Below are 20463 nucleotides of genomic sequence, written 5' to 3'. Positions count from 1 at the left end.
CCTGACCAAGTGGGTCATGAAAAAGTAGGTTAATTACAAGAATGCAAGATGGATTGCACATTAAAAAGTAAATCAATGTAATTCACATTAACAGATTAAAAAAGAAAAAATTTATGATCATCTCATTAGATGCAATAAAAGCATTTAATAAAACTTAACATCCATTCAAGATATAAACTCTTATTTAGCAAAACAGAAACAGAAGGGAACTTCCTCAATCTGATAAAAGGCATCTACAAAAACCTACAGCAAACATCATACTTATTAATGGTCAAACAGTGAAAGCTTTCCCTTTGTGATCAGGAACAAAATAAAGATGTCCTCTATCACCACTTCTATTCAGGAAAAGTAGTGGAGGTCCTAGCCAGAGAAGTAAGGCAAGAGAAAGAAATAAAAGGTGTAAGGATCGGCAAGAAAGAAACAAAACTCATTATTCACAAATATGTTCGTGAATATAGAAAACAGAAGGTATCTACAGGAAAACTGTTAGCAGTAAGAGTTGAAGAAGACTGTGAAATTCAGTATTAACTGAATTTCCATGTAAATAGCAAATGCAGTTAGAAAATAAAACTTTGTTCAAAAAACAGACTCTTAAAATAGCCTCAAAAAATATGAAGTGCCTAGCAATAAGTCCAATGAGAGATGTACACATCCTCTGCAGGAAAAATCATAAAACTCCACTGAAAGGTATTTACAGGATTAAATAAGTGAAAATATATGCAATGATCATGATTTGACAGACTCAATATTGTGAAGATATAAATTCTCCCCAAATTCATTTAGAGTCAAGACAATCTCAACGAAAATCAAAACAAATTATGTTGGACATGCTGAGTTTTAAGACATATAGAAACGCAAAGGACCAATAGCCAAGATATTTTTGAAAAACATAAGAAGAACTTCTCTTACATCAAGACTTATAAGACAATGACAAGTGTGAAAAGACGGTGGAATTTGTAACAACATACCAGTGAGAAAGAACAGAGATCAGACACCCACATATATATGCACATTTGATATATATAGATAGAGGTGGCATGACAAAACAAAGAGAAGTTATTATTTTGTTTTTCCAATAGATAATGCTGGAACAGAAAACTATCCATATGGAAACAATGAAACTGAACCCATTCCTCACACCATTCACAAAAATAAATTCCACCTAGCTGGTAATCAAGTTCAAAGCAATAACCACATGAAGTATTTCACAGTCAAAAAGAAATGTATTATATATTCCTAGTGGGATACATCTTAAGGACAAACATCTTATTGTTAGTGGCAAGCTTGATTATTACACTGAAATTACTTTATATAGGTAGTAGTATGAAGCAAATAAACAACCATAATAATGTCATTAAGATACCAAGAGTTTTAGAATAAGACGGAAGAGATTATACATGAAATGAAAGCTAAGGAAAAAAACCTTTCCTGAAGGGAAATAGCACTAATTCAACACTTTATTTCTTTTTCTAAAAAATGTGTTTACTAGTTCTGTTCACCAAAAATACCTAGAAACAATGAAAACCCGGCAATAATGAATGCCCCAAACATCCAAAATGTGCTCTCTAAATATCAATTCCCATTGAAAAAGTGCTGCCTGAAAAGAAGAGCTGAGGCAGAATAGTTCTGGGGCAGAAAATATAGTCAGCCTGACAGGTCTCTCAAATCCTGAAAGAAAAGAAGCTATACAAGAATACTTGAATCATGTCAGATGGACACAGCAGCCAAATGAACAGGCTCTCACTGACCAAAGTGGAGATAACCTGAAGTATCAAAAAAAAAAAAAAAAAAAAGATTCCAATGGACACATTAAAATTACAAAATGTGTATGTTTAGATGACAATAATAAAAAAAAAAATCACTGGTCACCTTCACAGATTGCTAGGGGCCAACTTGTTATTCTGAAAACTGTTAAGAGGCTAGAAACCAGCCTTTAATCATGATTCTCATATAGGGACTCTCTAGCTCAGGATAACCAAATACTTGATGAAGGATTTTTTCTTTTTTAAAAGAAGTACAGCTAACAAATACAAGAGGAACTGTAAAATTAGAGATTCATTTGTGATCCAAATATGATATAACATATCTGGCCAACAAGCATCAGTGACTGCTAAAACCATTAAATGAAAGGTTGATGGGGAAATTTATAATAGAGTCATCAGGATGGTATCATCTGTGCCCATCAATCAATCTTCTTTTTTCTTTAGGTAGATTTCACACCCAACTTAGGACCTGAACTCATAATCAAGAGCTGCATGCTCTACTGAATGAGCCAACCAGACACCCTATCCTGTTTATCAATCTTTTTTAGAAATCTAAATTTCCAGAGAGAAGTGCTTTTTTTTTTTTTTTTAAAGGTTTTATTTATTTATGGGGCGCCTGGGTGGCTCAGTGAGTTAAGCCTCTGCCTTCGGCTCAGGTCATGATCCCGGGGTCCTGGGACGGAGCCTCGCATCAGGCTCTCTCCTTGGCAGGGAGCCTGCTTCCCCTTCTCTCTCTCTACCTGCCTCTCTGCCTACTTGTGATTTCTGTCAGATAAATAAATAAACTCTTAAAAAAAAAAAGAAAGATTTTATTTATTTATTTGACAGAGAGGGAGATCACAAGTAGGCAGGCAGAGAGAAAGGGAGAAGCAGGCTCCCTGCTGAGCAGAGAGCCTGATGGGGCTCGATCCCAAGACCCTGAGATCATGACCTGAGTGAAAAAGGCAGAGGCTTAACCCACTGAGCCACCCAGGCACCCCACCATTCATCTATCTTAACATTACTAAAAATGGAACAACCAAAATATTCCCCCTGATGTGATACATACAATAGGCAACACAGCACCACCAATGAAATATCCTTTTCTTTTTTAAGTGGAGTTCAACACAGTCGTTAAACTCACAACCCTGAGATCATGATCTGAGCTGAGATCAAGAGTCGGATACTCAACCAACTGTGCCACCCAGGCGCCCCTCAATTAAATTTTTTTTTTAAGATTAATTTATTTATGACTGACAGAGATCACAAGTAGGCAGAGAGGCAGGCAGAGAGAGAGGAGGAAGCAGGCTCCCCACTGAGCAGAGAGCCTGATGTGGGGCTCGATCCCAGGACCCTGGGACCATGACCCGAGCCGAAGGCAGAGGCTTTAACCCACTGAGCCACCCAGGCGCCCCTCAATTAAATATTCTTAACACAAAACTGAATCTAACTCTAATCAAGCTTCTCTACCTAATTATCAGTTTATAGGAAATAAGAGATAAAATGGAAGAATACATTAAAGGACCATGAGGATACATTTAGCCAAATCCAGATGTAAGATACCCAAGTTCTTCAACAAATAAATGGAGAATAAAAAAGATTAACTGATACAGATTCAAGAAACTTAAAACACATATCAACCAATGCAACATGTGAACCTTGTCTGGATTCTGCAGCAAAAAATCATTTAAACACTTGGGTGATTTAAGACAATCAGTGAAAACTGAAGATAGCCTGGGTATAATAAAGACATTAAGAAACTCTGGTTACTCTTGTTGGGTGGAATACTGCTGCTTCTCTGCTAGAGATGCATACTGAAGTATTTACCATGATGCCTAGGATTTGCTTTGAAATACTACATGCTTGTTCATAAATTATATGTGCAATTACAAATTAAAATAAGTAAGTAAGTAGGCAGCTGGGTGAAGATGTGGGTGAATGGATATAACTTCTTCAGGAAGGGAAACAATTCTAGGTGAATCGACTCACATTAAATATGAAAACAAAACAATGAAGCTTTTAGATCATATAGAAGAATACCCTGATGTTCTCAGAAGGCAGAATTTACTAAACAAAACTTCAAAATCACTAAACAAAAATGTGTTATCCTGTACATAACTCTATATAAGATTTTGTCTACTTCACACTATTTTAAAGGTACTTACTGCTGGTAAAAGAGACTGCATATTTTGATTAGAATCTGCTATTGTAGCAAGGTAGACCAAGTTCGTATGCAACATCTGCTGATACCTATTAAAACAAAACAAATACCAATATTAAAAATAATTTTCTTCCTACTGCTTAAATACAAATAGCATTCTAATTATTTCTCAAGTTTAATAAAAGATTTCTGTTACCTGAACATCAATAGCCCATCAATTTTTTCCTAGTTCCTCTGCAAAATAATTCCAAATAATAAAAACACTCCAAGATAATAACAAACACACAGATCTTACCATGTGCTAGATATTGCTATAGTTGTTTTATATACTCATATATTTCAGTCAATCCTCAAACCCAAGCTATGAGGTAAAAGTACTTATTTTCGGGACGCCTGGGTGGCTCAGTGGGTTAAGCCGCTGCCTTCGGCTCAGGTCATGTTCTCAGAGTCCTGGGATCGAGTCTCGCATCGGGCTCTCTGCTCAGCAGGGAGCCTGCTCTCCTCTCTCTCTCTCTCTGCCTGCCTCTCTGTCTACTTGTGATCTCTCCTCTGTCAAATAAATAAATAAAATCTTTAAAAGTACTTATATTCTCCATTTTACCAGATGAGGCAACTGAGGTTTAGAAAGGTTAGTAACATGCACGACATTTGCACAACTCAGGAAATGGAATTACTGAGATATGTACTGGCTCTATACATACCACATGTGTTATCTAAAAACAGATCTAGAATGAAGGAATTCAACAAAATTGACATGCTTATTCCCTCCACCCTGCCATTTTCATATCGCCAAAAACCCCAAACCCAAGTTAAGGCAACAGGCTCTGCTGAAAATGTCAGGAAGGAGGCAGGAATCACACAACTCTTCTTTCTCTAGCAGTAGTAAGCAACAACTGATACCTGCTGCAGTTGTACCAAACATCTGTTAGGGCTCAGCATGTAGAGAAAACAATGAATAGGTGTCTTCACTTATACACACACACACACACACACACACACACGAGTTTATATTATACTATAATATATTATATACACATACATACATCTACATGAGACAGAATACGATAGGGGACTAATACCATTAAGAATTAACATTAAAAAACAGGGGCGCCTGGGGCACCTGGGTAGCTCAGTGGGTTAAGGCCTCTGCCTTCAGCTCAGGTCATGATCCCACAGTCATGGGATCGAGCCCCGCATCGAGCTCTCTGCTCAATGGGGAGCCTGCTTCCTCCTCTCTCTCTCTGCCTGCCTCTCTGACTACTTGCGATCTCTGTCTGTCAAATGAATAAATAAAATCTTAAAAAAAAAACAAAAAAAAAAAAACCAGGGGCGCCTGGGTGGCTCAGTGTAAAGCCTCTGCCTTCAGCTCAGGTCATGATCCCAGGGTCCTGGGATCGAGCCCCACATTGGACTCTCTGCTCAGTGGGGAGCCTGCTTCCTCCTCTCTCTCTCTCTCTCTCTCTCTGCCTGCCTCTCCACCTACTTGTGATCTCTCTCTCTGTGTCAAATAAATAAATAAAATATTAAAAAAAAAATATATATATATATATATTTTCAGATATGAGGTTTGCTGACCACCCTGCAAAAATAAAATAACAAATCTTACTAAGAGACTGTGGCTTCCTCATGACCCTTCAAGAAAAAATTTTAGTCCTGCTGATTAGTACTTACCAAGTCCACATTAGAATACTGTTAAATCTAATCTGCCACACTCTCAAGGCCTCATTTGTAAAAACAAAGGGAGTTTAAGTAGATCTCCAAAGTCCCTTATAGTTCTAAATACCTATAAATACAGCCTCCTTTTATGGAATACTTTAAAATATTTCCCAACCTAAATCTTTTTGACTTTTAATTTTTGAAATAATTTTAAACTTAAGAGTTTTCAGAATAGTATGAAGAATTCCCAAATATCGTTCTCCCACACTCCCCAATCATTGGCATTTCACTACATTTGTCTTACTCCATCTCTAAACACACACACCAGTATGTACATACATGCAGGCACACACACACTTTCTTCAAAATCTTTTGACTCAGTTACAGACATGATATCCCACTACTCCCAACACTTCATTTCCTAAAAACAAGGAAATTCCCATATACAACCACAGCAGAACAAATATTACTACAGTAATACCATGTAATCATCCACAAACCCATTCAAATTACTCCAATTTTCCCAATAGCCCAAAATCTTCTACTTAAATTATCTTCTCTAACTTCATTAGGGTTTCTTTTTTTTAATCTGCATTATTTTTACAGCATTCATCAAATAAGTTTTCCTAAGATCCATTCAAGACTTAAAGATGAATATTAATGAAAAGGTAGTATATATTCACATTCAAGTCTACGTATACATCACCTAAAAAGCAATAAGTAAACATTCCAGAAGAATCTGGCTTCAGCTGACTCTTCTGAAATGATTAAAAAAAGTAGATACTTCTACAAATATTACAGAAATATTTTCCTGAGAAACTTTATTCTGTATATACTTTTACTTTTTTAATGTACATGTTTATTATTTCTAAAATGGTCTATATTAAAAAAAAACTGAGTATATATGATAAGGACAGATACAAACATTTTACTTTTGATGATGGTAACTTCCTAATAAATACTGCAGATATTCCAAAATACCCATAATTATTAACCTATTAAATGAGAGGCAGTTCCACTTCTACTTCCCAAAGATTCCACTAAGAATGACTACATCAATTATCTGGAGTAAGGTCAAATAACCACTCTTAAATTTATTGGTATAATTAAAAAATGAACCGGTTTCTATCTCTGGCACACAGCCGTGTGAGTCTCCAAACCCAGCCGATTCCTGCATCATGATACCGTGCCATTTCCCCCAGGGGAAGAAGGTCCAGTGTCATGAGCTCTATAGTGGACTCCTTTCCATGGGGAAAATGATGAGCAGAGGGACTGAGAGCTGTGTGTGCTCCATAGAGTGACCCATGAAATGACTCTGTAAGGACCTACAAGATTCATGCTGGAGTATAAATGAGGAAGAGGCCAGATTCTGGAGGACAAACAGTCAAGTGAGTTGTTTTTCAGTAGATACATCTAGAAATTATTAGTTCAAGAGACAGAATAAAAAAAGAAGTGATCCAAAAATAACAAGACATTAAAAACTCACCACAAAAAAAAAAAGAACAAGAGGCAGTACCATAGGCTAGGGACCTTATCAATGCGGACATTGGAAATATGTCAGATCTAGAGTTCAGAATGACAATTCTCAAGGTGCTAGCTGGGCTCAAAAAAGGCATGGAGGATATTAGAGAAACCCTCTCTGGAGAAATAAAAGAACTAAAATCTAACCAAGCTGAAGTCAAAAAAGGAATTAATGAGGTGCAATCAAGAATGGAGGCTCTCATTGCTAGAATAAATGAGGCAGAAGAGAGAATTAGTGATACAGAAGACCAAATGACAGGGAATAAAGAAACTGAGCAAAAGAGACAAACAACTACTGGACGATGAGGGGAGAATTCGAGAGATAAGTGATACCATAAGATGAAACAATATTAGAATAATTGGGATTCCAGAAGAAGAAAGAGAGAGGGGGGAAGAAGGTATACTGGAGCAAATTATAATAGAGAATTTCCCTAATATGGCAAAGGGAACAAGCATCAAAATCCAAGAGGCACAGAGAAGCCCCTCAAAATCAATTAAAATAGGTCAACACCCCATCATCTAACGGTAAAATTTACTAGTCTTAGTGACAAAGAGAAAATCCTGAAAGCAGCTCGGGACAAGAACTCTGTCAGATATAATGGCAGAAATATTAGATTGGCAGCAGACTTATCAATAGAGACTTGGCAGATGAGAAAGAACTGGCATGATATATTCAGAGCACTAAATGAGAAAAATATGCAGCCAAGAATACTATATCCAGCTAAGATATCACTGAAAATAGAAGGAAAGGGAAAAAGCTTCCAAGGACAACCAAAAATTAAAAGAAACTGCAAGCACCAAAACAGCCCTACAAGAAATTATGAAAGGGGTCCTCTAAGCAAAGAGAGAACCTCAAAGTAGTAGATCAGAAAGGAACAGAGACAATATACAGTAACAGCCACCTTACAGGCAATACAATGGCACTAAATTCATATCTTTTAATAGTTATCCTGAATGTAAATGGGCTAAATTCCCCAATCAAAAGACACAGGATATCACAATGGATTAAAAAAACAAAACCCATCAATATGCTGTCTGCAAGAAACTCATTTTAGACCCAAAGACACCTCCACATTTAAAGTGAGGGGGTGGAAAAGAATTTACTATGCTAATGGACATCAAAGAAAGCTGGTGGCAATCCTTATACCAGATAAATTAGATTTTAAGCCAAAGACTATAATAAGAGAAGGACACTATATCATATTCAAAGGGTCTATCCAAAAAGAAGATCTAACAATTTTAAGTATCTATGCCCCTAACATGGGAGCAGCCAACTATATAAACCAATTAACAACAAAATCAAAGAAACACATTGACAATAATGCAATAATAGTTGGGGACTTTAACACCTCCCACACTGAAATAGACAGATCCATCCAAACAAAAGATCAACAAAGAAATAAAGGGCTTAAATGATACACTGGACCAGATGGACATCACAGATATATTCAGAACACTCCATCCCAAAGCAACAGAATACACATTCTTCTCTAGTGCATATGGAACATTCTCCAGAATAGATCACATCCTGGGCCACAATTGGGTCTCAACTGGTACCAAAAGGTTGGGATCATTCCCTGAATATTTTCAGACCACAATGCTCTGAAACTAGAACTCAATCACAAAGAGGAAAGTTGGAAAGAACCCAAATACGTGGAGGCTAAAGAGCATCCTACTAAACAATGAATGGGTCAACCAGGAAGTTAAAGAAGAATTCAAAAAATTCTTGGAAACCAATGAAAATGAAAACATACTATTCAAAATCTTTGGGCCACAGCAAAGGCTGAAAAGGACCCAAATAAATAACATCATGAATGACAGAGAAGAGATCACAACCAACACCAAAGAAATACCAACAATTATAAGAACATATTATAAGCAACTATATGCCAGCAAATTTGACAATCTGGAAGAAATGGATGCATTCCTAGAGACATATAAACTACCAAAACGGAACCAGGAATAAATAGAAAACCTGAACAGACCCATAACCAGTAAGGAGATTGAAGCAGTCATCAAAAATCTCCCAACAAACAAGAGACCAGGGCCAGACAGCTTCCCAGGGGAATTCTAACAAACATTTAAAGAAGAATTAATACCTATTCTTCTGAAACTATTCCAAAAAATAGAAACAGAAGGAAAACTTCAAAACTCATTTTATGAGGCCAGCATTACCTTGATCCCAAAACCAGACAAAAACCCTATCAAAAAAAAGAATTACAGACCAATATCCTTGATGAACACAGATGTGAAAATTCTCACCAAAATACTAGTCAATAGGATCCAACAGTACATTAAAAGGATTATTCACCACGACCAAGTGGGATTTTGTTCCTGGGCTGCAAGGTTGGTTCAACATCCGCAAATCAATCAATGTGATACAATACATTGATAAAGAAAAACAACAACATATGATAATCTCAGTAGATGCTGAAAAAGCATTTGACAGAGTACAGCATCCTTTCTTGATCAAAGTGTAGGGATAGAGGGTACATTCCTCAATATCATCAAAGCCAACTATGAAAAACCCACAGCGAATTTCATTCTCAATGGGGAAAACTGAGCTTTTCCGCTAAGATCAGGAACACGGCAGGGATGCCCACTATCAACAGTGCTATTCAACATAGTACTAGAAGTCCTAGCCTCAGCAATCAGACAACAAAAAGAAATTAAAGGCATCTGAATCGGCAAAGAAGTATACAAACTCTCATTCTTTGCCAATGATATGATACTTTATGTGGAAAACCCAAAAGACTCCAGTCCAAAACTGCTAGAACTCATACAGGAATTCAGTGAAGTGTCAGAATATTAAATCCAACGCACAGAAATCAGCTGCTTTTCTATACACCAACCAGAAAGAACAAAGGGAAATTAAGGAGTCAATCCTATTTACAACTGCACCCAAAACCGTAACATATCCAGGAATTAACCTAACCAAAGAGGCAAAGAATCTGTACTCAGGAAACTATAAAGTACCCATGAAAGAAACTGAGGAAGATACAAAGAAATGGAAAAATGTTCCATGCTCATGGATTGGAAGAACAAATATTGTGAAAATGTCTATGCTACCTAAAGCAATCTACACATTTAATTCAATCCCTATCAAACTATCATTAATTTTTTCAAGGAAATGGAACAAATAATCCTAAAATGTATATGGAATGAGAAAAAACACCGAACAGCAAGAGGAATGTTGAAAAAGAAAGCCAAAGTTGGTGACATCACAATTCCAGACTTCAAGCTGTATTAAAAAGCTGCCATCATCAAGACAGTATGGTAAGGACACAAAAACAGACACATAGATCAATGGAACAGTTAGAGAGCCCAGAAATAGACCCTCAACTCTATGGTCAACTAATCTTCGACAAAGTAGGAAAGAATGTCCAATGGAAAAAAGACAGTCTCTTTGCAACAAATGGTGTTGGGAAAATTGGACAGCCACATGCAGAAGAATGAAACTGGACCATTTCCTTACACCACACACAAAAATAGACTCACAATGGATGAAAGACCTCAATGTGAGACAGGAATCCATCAAAATCCTTGAGGAGAACACAGGCAGCAACTTCTTCGACCTCAGCCGCAGCAACTTCTTCCTAGAAACATCACCAAAGGCAAGGGAAGCAAGGGCAAAAATGAACTATTGGGATTTCATCAAGATCAAAAGCTTTTGCACAGCAAAGGAAACAGTCAATAAAACCAAAAGACAACTGACAGAATAGGAGAAGATATTTGCAAACGACATTATCAGATAAAGGGCTAGTATCCAAAATCTATAAAGAGCTTATCAAACTCAACACCCAAAGAACAAATAATCCAATCAAGAAATGGGCAGAAGACATGAACAGACATTTCTGCAAAGACGACATCTAGATGGCCAACAGACACATGAAAAAATGCTCCATATCACTCGGCATCAGGGAAATACAGATCAAAACCACAATGAGATACCACCTCTTACCAGTCAGAATGGCTAAAATTAACAAGTCAGGAAATGACAGATGCTGGCGAGGATGAGGAGAAAGGGGAACCCTCCTACACTGTTAGTGGGAATGCAAGCTGGTGTAGCCACTCTGGAAAACAGCACTGAGGTTCCTCAAAAGTTGAAAATAGAACTACCCTAAAACCCAGCCATCGCACTACTGGGTATTTAACCTGAAGATACAATTGCAGTGATCCAAAGGGGCATGTGCACCCGAATGTTTATAGCAGCAATGTCCACAATAGCCAAACTCTGGAAAGAACCTAGATGTCCATCAACAGATGAATGGATAAAGAAGATGTGATATATATATACAATGGAATACTATGCAGCCATCAAAAGAAATGAGATGTTGCCATTTGCAATGATGTGGACGGAACTAGAGGGTATTATAATGAACGAAATAAGTCAACTGGAGAAAGACAATTATCATATGATCTCCCTGATATGAGGAATTTGAGGCAAAGTGGGGGGCATTGCAGGGTAGGGAAGAAAAAATGAAACAACATGGGATCAGGAGGAAGACAAACTATAAGAGACTCTTAATCTCACAAAACAAACTGAGGGTAGCTGGGGCGAGGGGGATGTGGAGAGGGTGGTTGGGTTATGGACACTGGAAAGGGTATGTAATATGGTGAGTGCTATGAAGTGTGTAAGCCTGATGATTCAGATATCTGTACCCCTGGGGCAAATAATATATTGTATGTTAATAAAAATAATAAATAAATTTTTAGAAAATGAACCAAAAAAGTCAGATCTCATTTTTAACAATAAACCTTTACCAAGAAACTATGAAGATTATATGTATAAGACAACAGAAATATGATTTACAGAATAAAAATTATATTCCTAACTAGAGATTTAAAACTACATTCTTCTATATAATGATTAGAAATTTTTTGCATGAAAACCACTTACAGTACACTCTGAAGTAGTTACATTCATGATGAAATACAAAAAAATAAGGGCTGATTTAAGTAAATATTTAAGTTAACAAAATACTCAAATCAAACACTACAACAGAACAATACATTCTCACACATGTTACCAGAATCTAAAGGGAAGAGAATCTGTGCATATGAGCTCTACAAGTGATTTGTTAATTTTTATTGAGCATAACGGGAACATATGTACATATATATAAAGATAGGTACAGCAATATACAGAGATGTTACCAGTGAAAAATCTTTATGTGATGAGAATATAGTGTTTGTTATCTCATTTTTATGTTATCTGTGTTTTTTAATTTTCTACAATTCATATGCTACTTTCATAAAGTTATTTTATATTAAAAATACACTGTTTTAGGCAAAGTTATCACATCTTACTGAATTGTTTAATTAAAATCGAACTATCAGTTCCCCGATAGCTATCATTTATTGATGCTCTTCTTTATTTTCCTGTTCCTTCTCCTAATGGAAGAAACAAGAACATTTAAGGTTGAGAGGAAGAATTTTTTTCTTTACTCATAAACCAACACTAAAAACTTAAAAAAAGAAAGAATAAAGAGCTTTAAGAATGAAAGAAATTTAAGAATCCATCAGGAAGAGCAAAATGTAAGACTCCATCTAAATCAATTTAAACCCCATCTTCACCAAATATGTGACAAAATAAGGTCTATTCCAATATGCAGAGAAGGGGGAAATGATTATATATACACACACACAAACTAAGAATATAAAGAATAAAACAGTATAATCTTTTGTTTACTCAAGTTGGAAAGGCTGATTCTATATCTAAATATGTCCTATCCATGCTATGTACTGCTGGGTCCTCTAAGAATCTGAACCCAGACCATGTCAAAATCCTTGGCTCTATCTGGCAGTTTAAAAAGCCATAGGTGAAAATAAGTATTCTAATCAGAGACTGTCAACTTTTATTATCCCATGGCTGATCTGAGGCAGTGATCTCCCTACCACTGATGATTATCCATAGTTAAACTAAGGAAATAGATCAGCTAATTAATTTTTTAAAGAATATTCTGAAATATAAACAGACATGACTCCTTAAAGAAACAATATACATAAAAGTAATGGAAATGATCATATAAAATACAAAATGTACAAATGACTAGAAAAGAAAATATCCTGGTACTCAGACCTAAGTTTCTAAATACCATTCTCTAAAAAAAGAACCCGGGCTTGAAGAAAAGGGTAATTCCAAACTGGGGCAGGAAAAAGAACAAGATGAGCCTAGAACATTCCGTGGTGCAAGAAAATAAGAAAATGTTCAAAAAATAATGGATACATATCAAAAAGCCAGCTTGAGGGGCTCCAGTGGTCAACACTGAGGACAACTTCAAAAAGAAAACAGAGGGATTCCTGAGTATCTCAGTTGTTAGCATCTGCCTTTGACTCAGGTCATGAGTCCTGGGATGGGTCCTTGGAAAGAGCCCTGCAAGGGGCTCCCTGCTCAGTAGAAAGCCTGCTTCTCCCTCTCCCACTCCCCCTGCTTATATTTCCTCTCTCGTTGTCTGTCAAAAAAATGAATAAAAACTTAAAGAAAGAAAGAAAGAAAGGAAGGAAGGAGGGGGGAGGGAAAATGGGAGGGAGGGAGGTAAAGTAACATTATAACCTAATAAACATAGTAAGAAAGTAACATTATAACCCAATGAACATAGTAAGAACATAGTAAGTAACATAAATCCATTCACATATAAATAAATGAATGAGTGAATGAGGGCAGGGAATGAGAAATGGTTTCCTTATAGTAGGATTTCAAATAAATATAAAAGGAATGATTGATTTAGTCACCATTTGGCAACCACCACAGTAATAATTGTTTCAGCCAAGAAATAAGAAACACTGGATGATGGATGCTAAAATAAATGCTTAAAAAAAAAAAAAATACAAGAAGAACAACTTATGTGTGTCTCAAGGTATCTGCCCAACAAGATACCTATGAATTAAAAGGAGAAAAATAGTAACTTCACAGTGGAGAAACTGGCAGCCCTCGCCTTAACTAAGTGATTAAGATTTCTCACAAATACTGGGACAAATCACTATCATACAGCTACTTGAGAATGCATTGAGAAGGACACACCATGACATTTGTGATGCTCCTGCAGAAAGTACGTAACATGAATCTAATCAAGAGGAAACACCAGTCAAACCCAAAATGAGGGACGTCCCACAAAATAATTGCTATGTATTCTTCAACATCAATGAAAGATAACAGACTTAAGAATGATTTCAGATCAAAGGTGTACTCAAGGCATGTGACAAATGTAACATCTGATCCTGCACTGGATCCTAAACCAGAAGAAATACGTTAATGGGACAATTAGCAAAATTTTAAACAAGTCTGAAGATTATAGTATTGCATTCTTAATTTTAATAATTACACTCTGATTATTTAAGAATTTGTGCCTATTTTAATAAATTACACCCTGAGGTAATTAAAGGTAAGAGAGAATCATGTCTGCAACTTATTCTCAAATGCTTCAGAGAAACAATATGGAAAAGAAATGAATGATATGGAGAAAAATGAAACTGAAGTGCATACAGGAATTTCAGGAATTTCTTATACTGTCTTTAAAACATTTTTTGTAAGAATGAAATTATTTCAAAATAAAAAGTTCTAGAAAAAGATACCACTTTTCACCAACCAGATGTGGAAAAAATTTAAAAGAAGACTAATATTCAATGTTGGCAGAGGATGTTGGAAACCAAGGCTCTGAAATCTGGCTGAGAGAAAACAAACAGATACAATCTTCTTCCAGGGTAATTTGGCAATTTAGCATGGTCTTTGACCCAGCCATTCCATTTATAAAATTCTAACCTATTAAAAAACAAAACATTTATCTAAATGTGCTTATGTAGATATGAATGCCATGTGTGTAAACACACAGAGAAATGTCTGAACAGGTACTAAACTATTAAAAGTAGTTACCCCTGAGGAAAGGAGAAAAGCGTTAATAGTGGAAAGTGAAATGTGACTTACTTTTTATCTACCAAATTTTATACTTTTTCTTTTTACAATGACCCTACACGACTTTTTCATTTCAAAAATGCTATTAAACAAAGAGGGAAAAGACAAAGCAACCAAGAGAGACTCAAAATTAGATAAAGCGTGAATCAAGTGATAGCAAAAGTCCAGTACAGCAGGAAAGCGCATGCAGAGGCAAGACCCAGGGTTGCTTGAAAAATCTACTTGAGGACAGACTAGTGAGATCTCTAGAAGAGACAGATGTGTCTCAAAACAATGGTCACAATAAAATATTTTAGAGTTGCACTATCCAATAGAGTAGCCACTAAGTAGAATGAAATATGGCTAACTCAAATGATGTGTTATTGTGTAAGACTCACAAGGGATTTCAAAGACTAAGTATGAAACAAAAGAATATAAACTATCTTGATATATTTATACTAGTTATGTATTAAAGTGATATTATTTTGGAAATAATGGCTTAAATAAAATATATTATTAATATTAATTTCTCCTGTTCCCTTTTGTTTAATGTGTCTATCAGCAAATGTAAAATTATGTATGTGGCTTGCAATATATTTCTACTGGACAGTGCTACAGACTTTTTTTTTTTTTTTTTTAAATTTGACACCCAGAGAGAGAGAGAGAGGAAGAAAGAGAGAGAGCACAAGCAAGGGGAGGGGGAAAGGGAGAAGCAGACTCCCTGCTGAGCAGGGAGCCCAATGCGAGGCTCGATCCCAGAACCCTGGGATCATGACCCAAGCCAAGGGCAGTCCCTTAACCAACTGAGCCATCAGGTGCCCTATCCTAGAGACTTCTGATAAAATATTGAACTTGTTCTACTACACCTAATTCTATTAAGGATAGCATTTACTTCTAACATATCATTTCAAAATCACAAATTTGGTTCTTATGAATGATAAACACTCTATTAGATACAAGCTTTGCTTTCTCAACCACATACATGGATGTAATTAAATATCCTACATATGTGACGATCTAACTCTTCCACAAATCAGACTACACAGAGATTTGAAGTCATTATTTTACAATGCAGGATAAGTATCAAAAAAAGAAAAAAAAGACATCCACTACAGCCCAAATTTTTCTTTTACAAAAATCAGGAAAAGTCACACAAAAAATTATACACTAATCACAGAAGTATTCATAACAGCCAAGAAATGAAAACCCAAATGTCCATTACTGATGGATAAATAAAACATGGTATAAATAAAACACTGAAAAATTATTTGGCAATAGGGAGGAAGTACTGATATATGCTTATATATATATCATATGATATATGCTTCATATTGATGAACCTTGGAAAATATTATGCTAAGGAAAAGAACTCTGTCAAAAAAGACCACAGATTATATGAAGTCATTTACATGAATTGTCGACAACAGGCCAATCTATACAGACAGAAAGCAAATTAGAGGTTGTTAGGGAGTGAGGGATTAGGAGGTGGGAATGGAAAGTGATTGCTAATGGGTACAGGATTCTCTTACAGATGATGAAAATGTTCTAAAATGGATTGAAGTGATGATAACACAACTCTATGAATATACCAAAAGCTTTGAATTGTACATTTAAAAAGGGTGAATTGCACAGTATGTGAATTATATCTCATTAAAGCTGTTACTAAAAAGAAAAGTAAAAAATTAATCAACATGGAAAAATGAATACAAAAAATTTTTTCATATCATTCTTACTGAGAACACTCTGAGGTCTTTCCTTTATTCTGATAGTCCATTATACACTGAATAAGATGGTTATTTTCATCCAACATCTGAAATAAAATTAGAAAAAGTTTATTATAAATCTAGTGCATCACATAAAATTTTTTAAAATCCTTCAGATTTCTAGAAATGTTTATTCATATAGAAATTGAATCTATTCTGGTCTTTTAAGTCTTATTCTATACCTCTGGAATAGTATCAACAATTTTCAAGTAACTCTATTCCAATTATTCTCCCTCTGAATATTATTATTCCTGCAGCCCAGGAGGGGTTTCTTTTGTATTCAAACATTTTATTACCTCTACTACCTGTAATAGAAGCTTTAGTCTGTTAAAACTAAGAGGTAGGGGTCCGAGCTGACTGCATCATTCTTATGCTTTGCAGCAGTAAAGAAAAATTTTGTCTTTACCCACAATGAACACATGAAAATGTAAGCCCATGAAGCTTGAGGAGATGGATGGCTAGTTTCCAAGTGTTACACAGTATGGTTCTGTGATTCTTCAAATACAGTATAATGAAACATGATAATTTCTAATCATGTATTATTTGTTGCAGACTTTATGAACTTACCTTATAATTAAGTTGTCCCAAAAGTTTAAAAACAAAAAGCTTATCAATTTATCATTCTATCATCTTAAAGCAATTCAGAGCAATACTGGCTTTAAGGGTTAAATAACTCATTTAAGCAAGGCGGCATTGAGTAAAGAGTTCTGATGTAGCAATGAAAAGGTTAGTTAGTTTGAGTGCCAGCTTCCCAATCCTGTGCAAATCACTTGGGATTTCAAGGGCTCAGATTTATCTTAAGGTTAAAGGACAGAAGTAGATGCTCCTCCAGAATGTGCCTCACCTTTCCAAGACTTAATAAAGTATAATACAATAATCAGTCTATGTCAGTAATTTAGTTAATGTAGCTCTTTTAAAAACAAAAATCCATTTAACCCAAATTGTGACTTTCTTCCTACATATGAATCACAATCTTCACTTGCTAGGAAAAAATATATATACTGACATGCTCTTCCAAAAAGTACAGTTATTTCCTAAATAGAATCATAGGATGCAAAAAAAAAAAAAAAAAGTCTTTAAAAATCCATTAGTCCAACCTAATGATTTCACAACGTATCTCCTCAATTACTCAACCTAACAAACTTCACCATAGACTGTCTCATTTCTAACAGCAACCTCTCACACTGTAGACTAAGGCACCTAATTTGGAATCAGTCCTCTTCTCATCTGAGAATGAAAACTAATTGATCTGCCAACTCCTGAATTAATCACTCATAACAAATATCTTAACATGTATGTAGGAAAAACTTTTTGGAAACCAACCAACCAACCACAGAACTCTTCCACAGTCCAAAAATAAAAATAAAAAGTGAGTCCCTCCAGAAACGCATCTTCCGTATATGTACTTGGAGCTGTCTGCCAGGCTGCAGACTTAGCCCAATGTACTACGTGAACGCAGTGCATTTCCAGGCACTGACAAGCGGGTTTATGCATAAAATAAAGCAACAGTTGGGCAAATGTCAAATGCCACACTACAAAAAACCTGACAGTAAACAGAAATCCATTAACACGATCCGCTGGACATACAATGGTGTCCTGAGTAGTACGAAAAGTTGACTTTTCTTCAGTTTTCATCCTCATCCCAGTGTATACAACATGACCGAAATACTTAAGGTAAACTGCTCAATTTAGCAAGTAACTTTTCAAAGTCTGGCTGACTAAAATTCAGACGACTGCCTTGCTCACAGGCAACAAGGGATAGCGGACAATAAAGAAGCTCTGTGTCCCCAACAGGCAGTAACACAGCAGCGACAGAGGCAGCACTACCCTCTAAAAGGGACGCACCTCCCCGTGTATTTATCACGACTTCTGTAATAGGTCACGATTATCAGATTGTCTCCGCCCCGAGACTCCAAGTTCCATGAAGGCAGGGACCAGGGCTCACCACTGTAGCCTCAGCACCCAGAGCAGGCGCTCGATGAGTATTCGCTGCAGATGTACACGGAGAGGAGGAGAATCCGGAAGGGAGAAGGGAACTCCGAGGGTAGCCCCTAAGTCCACACGGCCCTCCTCCACCCGTCCCTCGGGCTCTTGCAGCGTCCCCCCAAGTTCTCCCGGGAGCTCCCCAAGTCGGCCGAAGTGCGCAGCGCGGCGGAGGGTGACGACCCGCGCTCCGACTTCCCCTCGGCCTCCCGCAACCCGAGGTCGGGAGTGCACGAAGCAGCCGCGGCGCGCTGGGCGGGGCGACGCCAAAGTAACTCCGGAGAGAGGCGCGGGGCCGCGGGGGGCGCCGGCTCCGACAAACAGCCCTTCCCCGCGCGGCCGCTACGGCCGGGCGCACGCGCCCCGCCGCCCGAGCGCCGCCCCATCCCTAGAGAAATCCGGCGGCGGTTACTTGGGCTTTTGTGCCTGTAGGAAAGAGCCCAAACGCGCGCAGGACTCCGTGGGAGAACCGGTTCGCCGCCTTCCGCCACCCACTCAGGCTCAGCCCGCGGCTCGGGTTCCCACACACGACCGCCTCCCTGAAGGCCCGCCTCCGCCCCCGGCCCGGCCGACTCTCGGGCTGGCCCCCCGTGCGCTCCCAAGGGCAGGATGCGCCTGGCATCCCCGACCCCGCGAGGCTTCACCTTCTGAATCGCAGCGGGAGTGATCTCCCCCTTGCCTCGCTGCCTCGGGGCTGCGAACGCCACAGACATGTTGCCGCCGTCACCACTACGGGCAAGTCCCGAGCGCTCCGGGTGAACGGCAAACTGGGGGAGAGACGCCGGCCTCTCGGGCCGAACCACCTCGGGAACGCGGGGAGGGGGGATGCTCCGGCGCCCGACGAAGAGCCGGCCGGCCTGGCCTCCAGGAGTTCCTCTGGCCCATAGAAGTCCTCTTTCGGCGCGTTACCGGGAACCACAGCCCTGGCAGCATTGCCCTGTTCTTTGCAGACCTCTCGTCCTTCCTCCTTTCCTGCCCCGGCCCCCCTCCCGTTTGAGCTAGTGGTAGAGCCGCGCCCCAGTCCTCCCTCCGCTTCAGCGATTCAGGAAATGGTCCCGCCGCCGAGGGAGAAGGAGAGGCTGGGGCAGACCCTGTCACAGGAAATGCGAGCGGCCCGAGCCGGCCCGCCCCTTGCGCGCGGGTGCAACTTGCCTCCTTCTCCTGCGCGCTGAAGACTCCCTCCAAGTGCGTTTTGGCGCTCGGCTGTAGCTCTGGTTCAGTTTTTCCAACTTCATCCTCACCCCCCGTCCCCGGGAAGAAGTAGCCGCCCCGGGTTGTCCGGGCACCGCGGAAAGGGAAGGAGGGTCAGGACCCGCGAGTTCGTGCAAACCCGTGGAGCATCTGCCAAGATGAGCAGAGGTGGAAGGTGTAGATGAACGCGGATTCGCTGGTTTAAACTGCTCGGCTACGCCCCAAAGGCGCACCTCACGGTTCCCAAGTCTCGCACGCACACACAGGCGTGCTTTAACAATTGAAAAGTAAGCCTGACCCCCAAATCGAGAAAGGAAGGCTGTGTCCAGTACTCAGGGCAGTCCGCCAACTTGGCTAGAGAGACTTTGGAGAGTCGTTCTACTCTTGGGACAAACCCTTGGCAGAAATGTGCGTCGATTTCGTCTGATGTGGATCTTTGGGGTTAAGTTTTGAGATCGTGCACTTTCACACTTAAACAATTATACATTTAATGCCTTATAAATTAGGTCAGAGCTGCCAGGCATCAAATCAGTGTGAGGAAAGAAAACAAAACAA

General features: G+C 38.4%; 1 protein-coding gene across 8 annotated transcripts in view; it reads right to left on the bottom strand.

The window, feature by feature from the left end:
* The window catches only part of SS18 (SS18 subunit of BAF chromatin remodeling complex), an 89566-nt gene extending 69497 nt beyond the window's left edge, over positions 1-20069 (bottom strand). The window contains exons 1-3 of one of the 8 annotated variants that reach the window (XR_004382918.1): positions 19362-19499; positions 16705-16781; positions 3908-3992 (exon numbers count right to left, since the gene is read on the bottom strand). Coding sequence is in view for 7 of the 8 variants with exons in the window: in XM_032859730.1 (XP_032715621.1) it covers positions 3908-3992; positions 16705-16781; positions 19362-19430 (231 nt within the window). In the remaining variant the exon portion in view is untranslated. Of the gene's footprint in view, positions 1-3907; positions 3993-4099; positions 4123-10578; positions 10598-16704; positions 16782-19361; positions 19536-19869 lie in introns of those variants that run through there. The other 7 variants (XM_032859724.1, XM_032859730.1, XM_032859732.1 and 4 more) reach the window with 7 other exon arrangements.
* Positions 20070-20463: the final 394 nt, after the last annotated feature.

Source organism: Lontra canadensis, unplaced genomic scaffold (assembly GCF_010015895.1).
Source record: "Lontra canadensis isolate GAN:19392208 unplaced genomic scaffold, GSC_riverotter_1.0 scaffold17, whole genome shotgun sequence".
NCBI classification, from domain to species: Eukaryota; Metazoa; Chordata; class Mammalia; order Carnivora; family Mustelidae; genus Lontra; species Lontra canadensis.
The sequence above is the reverse complement of the archived record's forward strand: the minus strand, read 5'-3'. Positions and strand labels throughout refer to the sequence as shown.